We start from the raw sequence: 10,726 nt of genomic DNA, 5'->3' as shown, positions 1-10,726 counted from the left end.
CACAGCAAAATTGTTTCAGTGTAAAACAAGTTAATGCCAAAAGCCACCAGAGATTGGTTCTGCCCCTGCTAGTACACCTTCCACCAAAGCTTCTCAGAGCTTGACAGCTAATATTGTCTAGCAAAGGTATCATTAGGCATTTACAGTTTCCACAGGGATGAATCACTGAATCACTCAACAATAAAGATAAAATCATTTGGCTCTCCTTCCTCCTCCTCTGTGATTCTTAGAGAGTAGTTGAGAGAATATTTTACAGCAAGGTTTAGCATCTCTGTGACCTTTACCCACTCCAGAGTACTAGTGCTTAGAACTTTTTTTCCTTTAACATGAATTAGTAGCTCTAATCAGTCGTTTAAAACCAGACATTAGTGTAATTATAACTGTTTCACCTTTGTAGAAACAAAGTCTTTCCAATTACATGGGTATAGGGTAGCAAAAAGGCTCAATCTGTGCTCTTGGCTAGATTCTGAAAACTATACTACTGGCGTGGCACTCAATCTCTTTTCTATTCATACAATGCTAAATATTCATGCTCTTGATTTACACACTCTAGGAGAAAAAAAAAAACGAAACAAAACCAACAAGAAAATGATAAAAACAACCAAGCAGAAGTTCTGATGCAAACTACAGAGCCCAAGTAAAATTTTTCTATTTCTTTTCCCATCCCCTTACCTGATTAGACTGACTGCACTCAATTTCTATTTCTAGATGGCAATTTAACCTTAAAACATAAGATATGTTCTCTCAGTGTATCTCTGTGAGGAATGCTTTGGATTCTCTTTATATTCAGGTCATACATAGATTATGAATAATAGATACACTGAGCATGCCAAACAGGTGAGGTTCACACTATGCAAGACCTCTCTACACTCTTAATAGGTTAGAAAATCCATTTATCTTCTGGAATATTTATAAATCTCTGAAAATTTGTAGATCATATAGATCCAAAGATGAAACTCTTAGTGCAGTTTATCCTACAGCCTACATCAAATTTTAATTGAAAGCACCACTTTCATGTTCTGCATGTCCTCAATTAAATTTGCAAACACCCAGCTATGACTCATTTTTTCCAAATTTTGTTATCGGGGAAAAAAAAAAAAAGAAAACTGCTTTTTTCCCTTCATTGCTACAAACTTATAATTTACATTGCAGCCATCGGACCTGCTGCTTTCAAATTTGGAGAAAGAGTAAAATTATACCATTAATTTATAATGAGAATTCAACTGAAATCAATGGAAAAGTCTGCATACAGTGGTGCAGTATAACCTGGAATTTAGATACCAAAAGCGAAAATACATGGTATATTTCAGCTCTGTAAGACAAAGAGGAAAATAAACCCATTAAACAACTATGCCCAGAATTATATGTAGCAAATACAACTAACCTTGAATACACAAAATATTTAAGTACCATACACATATTAGGTCATGCTCTCTTGCTCTTAAATCACATATAGCAGTCTTTTGCCCATGCAGCTCCTGTTGCAGGAAGCTCATGGAAAATCCCCGTACTGTAATTATCACTGCTCCTCTGTCTCTCCTCCTTTCCACTGTTCCAGCTCCTGACACCAGGGGAGGCAAGTGATCTCTATTTCATGCCGTGGTTTGTGCATCGAGCTCCTCAGAGCTCCGGTAAGGCTTGCATAACTTGCTACCATGCAGTAGTTATTACACTGTAAGTTAAATTCAGTCCTTGGAGCTCATTTTTTCTGAGACTGTGTTCTGAATGTGCATTCACGCTGACATTCTCATATTTTACTCATATGATACCAAAACAATATTACCAAATTTGGGGGATTTGGGGGATTTGCTGTGACCTCGCAGTACAAAGTTGCCATCATACACTAGCTACAGGTTAACAAATCATCAAGATACTTCAGCAACATGTAACCTTGTAATGAATTTCTTATTTTGCCAGAAGCAGAATACTCTTTCCACATCCTAATATATTGAACATTTGCTTTGCATATGAGAGCCTGATTCCACAGATCTTTCATGAACAGACCAGTTATGTATATTGAAGTGTATTTCTCTGCAATAAGGACTATATGATTGGTCTGACTGTTTAGCCACACGAGAAACTGACTTCTAAAATTCCACAATAAGGAAACAAGTTTTCTTCTTTTTTCCTCCAATTTATAGATCAATCTCACAGGGTTGCCTTTTTGATTTTTTAAACAGGTAGTAGTGTTGCATTTTAATGACCCAGGCCCCTAATTAAAAAAAAAAAAAACAACAAACAAGCAAAACAACCAAACAAGAATTTCTAACCTTCTGTGTCAAACACTCCTTCCCAATAGTGATGCAGACTTGGATCATTCTTGGTTTTTCAGCATTCAATAATATTATAGAGCCCACAGCCTATACTGGCAACTATTCTTTGTTTGAATTAGGATGTTTAGTACAGGTTATTCACCCCACCTACAGATCTCTAAGTAAACATATAGTTTGTCTGTTTTTCTCAGATCTGATAATAAACAAGACATGACAGTATAGAGAGCATTATTGTAACTACAGAACGTACAATCTTTACTCCTCATTTTAGCAAATACTAGGTAGAATAAATTTCATTTAAAATCTCACCATTAGCAAGAATAAAAAAATCATTTCTGCAATAAGGGTCACCTGGAACCATATTTTTATAATCCATCTGCTCAAAACTGGTTCTTAAATTTAGAAACAAAATATCTGATGACTTACAGAAATAAATATTTAAAATTAAAAAAGAACATACATTCTAGCTTGTCTTCAGGTCTTCCTCTTTCTAGCAGTGACAAATAGCAAACAATATCTTTCAGCTGGATCATGTCTGGTAAATGTGAGTTGGCAGGAGTAGGAGGTCTGGATGTAGAGGTACCCTTGTTAAGTCTCAGACCTGGAAACAACCCATAGCCTTTGTTAGTCTGAACATATGATACAAGCAGAAAATGAAAATGGAACTTTTCCATGCATTCATCTTTGTTTTATCTGAATCACAGGTTACTTCTTAATTTAAATATAAAGCTTTAAACAATTCATGTTCATAGTTTATTCAGCAAAGGTAGAATTAAAATAAACTATCCAAAAAATCCCTCCCACCCAATTATGGGAATGGCATAAACTTTTTTTTTTAATTTGTCCTGATCTGATTTCATTTGACTACAAAACAATTTGGTGAATATTTTTGTTTTACCATACTAGATCGTAAGTATTAAAAACAATCCCTGCCCAAGTCTGCATCCATTTTCTTTTGCTTATAGAAGCTTCATCTAATTTATAGATTGACAACAACTACACTAATTGAAGATGTTTTAGTGTCAATGAAAACTCTACTAATACCCAAGTGCATTGTTATCCCAAAAGCACAGCCAGATGTGTATCACTGCAGCACATATTTTAAACACAGAAGTCTCAAGTGACAGACTACTGAGAAAATAATTTTAGAATTTAAATAATAGTCATAAGAATTGCTCAGACATTGTGATTAATAGCAGTTCCAGTGTATCATTTGAAATTAAAGTTTCAAAATTGCCAAACTTTTTGTTTCAGTACAACATTAGTATGACCAGTCCCAATGATATTACTGGAATCTGCAGGACCAAAATGGGAAAAAATGGGAAGGACAGCAGAACACAGAGAAAGGAGTAAGAAAACTTTCTTTACAAGTTTGTTATATTTCTCACTGATTGAGGGTTGTCCCCTCTCTCCCTAAATTTAGCTTGAAAAACTTCATTGCAATCCAGATACATCTTCAAAACCTGCATTTTAAAAGGCGTGCCTACATGTTATGAAATGTTAAAACAATAAAATAAGGAAAAAAGTGCAAATTGTTGTGCAACAATGTATTTTGGAATTAATTTCATTTTCATGGGTTCAGCAAATAATAAACACTAAAAGTAAATATTAAAGGAACAAAACTATTTAATAAGTCAATGTTTAATGAGCTTTCATGTCAGTTAAATGTCATTAAAATTAAGACATTGCAATATTTTATTCAGTTAAATGCTAGCCTTAATCACACAATTTAAAGAAATAAGTTCATATTCCAGTCTTATGTAAATCATATTCACAAAATAAAAAGGATTATAAAACCTGGGATAACTCTTCTCAAAAATAAATAGTGCTGAAATCTAAATGAAAATAAATACAAATTTTAAGGTACCTTTTAACCTATCAGCTGCAAGATACAGATTAAATTACTACTTCTTAATCAGAGGTGGGAAGGGCTGGCTGCAATGTACTGACTTACAGATGACTTCCAGTCCTGCTGCTTACCTGGCATCTGTTTCCATCTCTCTTCAGACGCCTTAACTGAAAATACAGTTTGAAAAGAGACATGAGTAGACCAAAAGAGACTAAGTGTAAAACAAGCACATACCTGACGGACTGATGAACCCTGCTACTCTCCTTGTCATTTCTCTAGCTCTCACTTACCCCTCCATTTTCCAGAAGAATGTCTAATATTTCAGAAAAAGTTATTTTCCAGTACAGCCAAGCTTTTTTTTTCACTACTGGTAACATTTAAAAATTAATAGGTACCCAAAACCAAGTGTTTCCATAGTTTCCATTTGCACATCAAAATGTACCAATGCACAGGTATTTTCCCCTTAAAAGTTACAAATTATCAGGATGTAACATTTAATTTAAACCATGGAATTCAATTACAACATAAATCCAGTATATTTTCAAGCTCAAACAATTCTTGCACAAGGTGAACTGGACTGCCTCTCTGAATATGTTTTGGACGTAACAATTTATCAAACAGTCCTTCTGGCATTATGCTAAAAACATGGAAGCTTCCTAAACTGGTATTACATTATATTATCTCTAAAGTACGTAGTAACAGAAAAAAATTAAGAACTCTTGACAAACTTGGAAAAGCTAGTGTAGGAGAAAAATATTTTAGGAGGCAACATCACAGTAAGAAAGTTAACATCCAGTTGAAACAAGAGTAACAGCACTATCCTTAATAATGATGTTATAATAATTATCATTAATGTAATTTTACCACACATAGGAATAAAATATGTCAAAGAGAACTACAGTGAAAGTGAAGAAAGCTGAGTACAGCCTATACAGGGCAGAATTTAGCTCTGTCCTCTGAAATCAAAATCACTTTTAGTGATATACTAACACCTACCCAACATTTAAAATATTGGCAGCTGCTAAGTATGTAGGATTAATAACAACAGAATCACACCTAGACAGTTAAGAACAACAGCAGCAACTGGCACAGAAATGGCTGAGCACCAGCAGGAGCCTTCTGCATGAAGCTTGAAGATTTTTAAGTGTTTGTACAGGAGAATAGGCAACAAGAACATGTAACCATAGCAATCTGATTAGCATTAACATGACAAAGAATGTCCACTTGGTGTCTCAGCTGCATCATTATTGTGAATTAAAAAGAAGAAACCATTTAATTTCCATTCCTTTTCAGTGTTTACTATTATGGTTGAGTTAGTTTTTCTAATTTCACAAATACCAGAAAGAAAAACCCCTCAACATGTAAAGAATTCCACATATTTACAGCTATTAGAAGTAAAACAGCAGGGTGAGGGAACCTTAAGCCCTTTAAGTACTGATTTTATTACTTACCCCCAGAAAGGTGCTGTGGTTTGTTTTTAATTAATGGGCTGCAGTGAGAGATTTTGTTCCTAAATGATGTAAAAAGGTGTTCAATGAAATCATCTGGTAACTCTGCCTCCAGAAAAGTCTTCATGAACAGCCTGAACCCCTCTAAATCAATTGTCTGCAATTAAGGGGAAGTAAAAAAGAAAAAAAAACTGTAAAAAAACCAAATCACACTAATTCATCAAATAATAGTCTGTTGACAAATGCTTTGGACAGTATTTGAATATACTGATTTCTGAAGATACAGACTGGTATACCTATTCTTGAAAGTGATTATTCAATTAAGTATTACTTTGAAAATTCACAGTATTGCTATAATACCTCAGAGTACTGTGCAAAACAGCCCAGAGAAAATTCAGAGCACTTATATCGGGACCCTGAAATCAAGTTCCACGCTCTCAAATTTCTTGATTAGCATCAAGGCGCCTACAGAGCTCCTAGGGATGTACTTAGCATGTCTTTAGCTTTTCCTATAATTAGGCAGACAAAAAGCAGGGGATTTGTTGATGCCTAATTCAGGGAATTGAAGGCCTCCTGTCTTTTCCTATGTGGCAACATGCTTTGCTGGTGTTTGTCAAAGAGATACTAATCACCCTGTCTCAAATAGGTTCAAATGAGACTGCTCAGACATGCAGTATTACTTAGAGGGGAAAAAACAAAAGTTGTCGATCCAGAACACTCGTCATTAGCTTAATTTGGTTTTGTTTTTGCCAGCGAGGTAAGAGCTAATTAATAAAACTCATATTATGATTTTTTCTGTTAAAACAGCATTATCTGTTTTAAGTAATAAAATGAGTCATAGATTTTCTCAAGTTGGAAGGAATACATAAGGAGCATTGAGTTCAACTCCCTGCTCCTCACAGGACTACCTGAAACTAAACCATATGACTAAGGGCATCATCCAGATGCTCCTTGACCCCTGATGGTCTTGGTGCCATGACAAAACATGCTCTGGAAAGCTTCTTCCACTGACCAACCAGCCTCCCAGTGAAGAGCCTTTTCCTGATGCCTGACCTGAACTTCCTTTGATGCAACTTCCTTCTATTTTTTCATGTCCTGTTGCTGGTCACCAGGGAGATACCAGCACCTCCCCCTCAAGGAAGGTGTAGGACGCAATGGGATCACAGCAAAGCAAAGCATTATGATCCCATTTTATCCTGCTAATAGAGAATGAAGATAAAGGTATCCTGAAACATATTGACACAACTGCATATTTAGCATTACCTCTGTGATTATAAACACCTTATCAATTATTAATCTGATAAAACACAGATCAAACTTTATAGATCAAACAGAACAGCAACTTGTAATTGTTAAATAATTAAGGGATAAATCCACACAATACCACAAAACTGACTTTGAGAAATTTCCCTATTCTTCAGGAATACTCCATTTCTCCATAAAAAAGTCTAGTGCAATTCCTTTAGTTCATCACAATGAACGTGGGAGGAAGGAAAAGACTACCAAGAATCAGCTTGAAACCATGCCAAAAAAAAGAAAATAGAAACTGAACTTTCAAAGAACTCCCTGAATTTGGAGTCTGAGTCACAGTATAAATAATTTTAGCTATTATTTTAATATAATTTTAAGACTTAGGAGCAGAAACTTCTCTTCCCTTACTTTTTTAGTGTATTTATGAGAGATTGAAAATTTATGTCCATGCTAAATAAGGTGTTTCCCATTAAGATAAAAACCTAACTACTGAAGGGTAATGTTTTAATATGCATCATCATTTCTATGAGGGACCAACAACACAAATTGCAAAATCTGACTCCTCTTGTGCAAGTCATAATTATTATGAATGGAATTTGGCAAGAGGGTATCTCTGCTGAGCTTCTAAAACACCTCTCATTTGAGAAAGAAGTGCAGTGGAATCAATAAAACTCTCACCTTCTGAAGACAAAAACAGCAGAGACTGAAAAAAATTTTTCACAATGCTGATGGGTGTAAAACGGAAATAATCACCTTGGACATGGACTCACTATCTTTATCTCATCAGACAGTTTCAGCCACACTCTTACCTTGGCAAATCATACACTGTTGCATTCATGTTACAAACTTTACATTTTTTCTCTCTAATAAAGCCAGTGACATTTATTTCACTGTTTATAAACTATGAATCACAATAACAAAAGGATTTGTATCAGCATCCAAGTAAATCAGTAATTAGTTACACTAATATACACTATATGAATGTATTTTTTATCTGCAAGCATAACAAATACATCAATCACTAAATCAACTGACTTTAACAATGTGAAACTGCTTTGTTAAATTGTGCATTAATGAAATGTGTCTTAGCTATCTCACTGAATCATATACACAAAAAAACAGCTAAGTGAAAATGGAAAGTAAACCAAAATTATAATCCCATTTAAATTAAGGTTTATGGATGGCCATGTAAATATCTTTACAGTACATTAATTTTTTCTTTATTTACCTTGTCTGTGGATTTTACATATATATTGCAAAAAATTTTCCCTGAGTTTAGAGCCGCCTTAGATTTTTGAACTGCCTGAATGGTATTGGCTCTCCAAGCTGCCAGCAGTAACTAAATCCCTAATGCTATTGGTTTTGGCTTTTTTTTTAACTTAATGGGTTCAGAATTATACCAGTGTAGAGAACTGGAAAAATAAGCAAGTTTCTTCTTCCTTCTTCCTGAAGACCCTTTCTCAAAGATGTTAAAACTTTCCAATATTTTGTAAAGGTGGTCTGACTATCATTTAAGCCAATATCCTCCAACACATGTTCCAAACTGCTAGAAAAGATAAGAGATACTAATGTAACACATGACTTGGCTATCATGTCCATTTATTACATTTGACATCCTGAGCTCCAGCAACCAGGGTGGCTCTGCAAAGGACAAAAGACAGACTGTGGTTGTTCTAAAGAAAGATTTCTTCAGCTGACAGTGCTTTATCCTCTGTTGTAACATGCTCTGCAACCTGTATTCCCCCAGGAGAGCAGCAATATTCATACAACCAGAGTTCAGATGCTGCATATCCAAAAGCTTTCAAATTATAATGGAAGTTAGTCAGGAGCTGGCAAATTACTTGAATACACATCAGAAATGTTTAGAATGGCCAAAAATGCAGGTGCAAAATTACATGCTGTATGTAAAGAATGTATAAAACCAATCCTGCCTAAGGGAGATATCTGTAGGGCCCTGTGATTAGGTTCTTGCCTAAAACCTCAAAATCTGGGATTATAATTATAAATATAATTATATATATTATACTGCATAGCTGAAAAACATTCTAGAAGACCTAACATAATTGGTGCAGATTATCATATTAGAAATTAGCTCTAAAATGGTACAGTAATTTCTGGATATTTGTTTTTGCAAATGTATATAAAGTAAATAAGAGAACTAAGCTAGTGTACAGAAGACCTAGGAGTAGTTTGGATCATCCATAAAGACATTTCTCTATTCTGCAATTGTAGACTATTTTTCTTTTTCCTCATGGAACTTTACCCTTCTGAAATAGGAAATGCTGCAGCAAGTAAGTACCCTTCCTTTAATTACCAGCACTTCCCCCCAACCCAAGCCACTTTTCAAATGTATTGCACAATGTTTTGGTAAGCAAAAAGACAAAAAAAAGAAGGAAAGCAGAGAACAATAATCTTCCACCTTAACATGTACCATGCTTGATCTTACTTTTAAATTTCGCTGTCATTATCAGAATTTCTCAGATGAAAAGTTCAGAGAATTTTGGTATGGTTTGAAAATAATTTATTTATGCTAAAGAATTCACAAAAATTAATTAAGCAGTTCAGATCAATAACATCAGAATAATATATAAACCATAATGGTGGATTTCTTAAGCATGCAGACTAATTGCTTAATTTTCAACAGTTGCTTGCATTCCAGAAGCTCCAGCTGAATTTAAATTAATTTGAGAAAGAAGGATTTAGCATTTTCCATGACGTTTCAAAAGTGAGGGGATGAGAGGATGTACCAAACTGACAACAATTAGCATGGCAACATTAATTAATTAATTAATTCCACTGCACAAGAGACTATCAGGGCATAGGAAGATTATGATCACAAGTTTAGGGATTTCAGGAAAATTTTCAACATAACAGAGATAAAATAGGACATAGTTGAATCAGAAAAACATTAAAGAACTTTCAAATAATTTGGCCTAAATCTTCTGAGGGAGTCCAAAAGAAAAAAATCTGTGCAATTTTAGCTTTGACTCTAACAAAATCCTTGCCTGCAGGTCACAGAAAAATAAAGGGGTTTATACTAATCATATAAACCCAAATTTTCATTTTTATATATCAAACTTATTCTCCAAGTTTATTGGAGGTCCTTTTCTTTTACAAAAAGAAACTTCACAAAATAAGACTTCTGTATTACTGGGTAATAAAATTTCATTTGGTAATGAAAAATTTTGGTATAACTCCAGAGAAGTGCACATTCAAAACCACCAGATTTTTAGCTAATTTAAACAATTCATAAAAAATTAATTTTATTATACTTTTAGAAGTAGTTCGTTCCTACTTATAGATGTTAACAATATTTTCAAACACCTGAATACAAGGAGAAAACCCTAAAAATTATATATTCACCTTGGAGGAAAGAAAAGGAGAAGAAATGTAAGACATGGGCAACACTGCATAAATTTAAGTTTCATAATCATTTTTAGCAAATAAAATGTGTAAGCCATTAAACAATTTTCATCTTTTCTGAATGCAAACATGGAATTGGATTCACTATGACTCAATGCATAGAGAAATTAAAAATGTGCATCTTTTCCTACACCATAAATTGTTGGTGAAAATCAGTAACATTTTATTAACCAGCCAGAAAATTGCAAAATTAACCCTAGCCCTAAACTTCCAAAAAGCATTTAATCCATATGTATTGCATTTTGGTTTTGTTTTTTTTTTCCTAAGCTCGTTCCAAACATATAAAGAAGAAACAGACCAAAGTTTATAATGAGGTCTAAGTCACTGACTGGCCACAGGAAAGAAGGTTCTCACTAGGTATGTTCACAGAAAAATAAAATCATCCTCAAAAAACCAAAATATGTGCTATGCCCCAAGTACAACTGAGACCATCACTTCCTTCTGAAAGCAGAGAAAAAGTGACAGATTTTTTCCTCGTGTAG

General features: G+C 34.2%; 1 protein-coding gene across 4 annotated transcripts in view; it reads right to left on the bottom strand.

Moving 5' to 3' along the window:
* DGKB (diacylglycerol kinase beta) overlaps nt 1–10,726 on the bottom strand; it is a 329,294-nt gene that overhangs the window by 245,656 nt on the left and 72,912 nt on the right. For all 4 annotated transcript variants that reach the window (XM_031066802.1, XM_031066804.1, XM_031066805.1 and 1 more), the window contains 3 exons: nt 5,574–5,727; nt 4,254–4,289; nt 2,734–2,874 (listed from right to left, as the gene is read on the bottom strand). In XM_031066802.1, the coding sequence (XP_030922662.1) occupies nt 2,734–2,874; nt 4,254–4,289; nt 5,574–5,727 (331 nt within the window). The remainder of the gene's footprint in view (nt 1–2,733; nt 2,875–4,253; nt 4,290–5,573; nt 5,728–10,726) is intronic.

The sequence above is a fragment of the Geospiza fortis genome, unplaced genomic scaffold, assembly GCF_000277835.1.
Source record: "Geospiza fortis unplaced genomic scaffold, GeoFor_1.0 scaffold138, whole genome shotgun sequence".
Taxonomy (NCBI): Eukaryota; Metazoa; Chordata; class Aves; order Passeriformes; family Thraupidae; genus Geospiza; species Geospiza fortis.
Note: the sequence above shows the minus strand (reverse complement) of the source record. Positions and strands in the feature narration are given on the sequence as shown.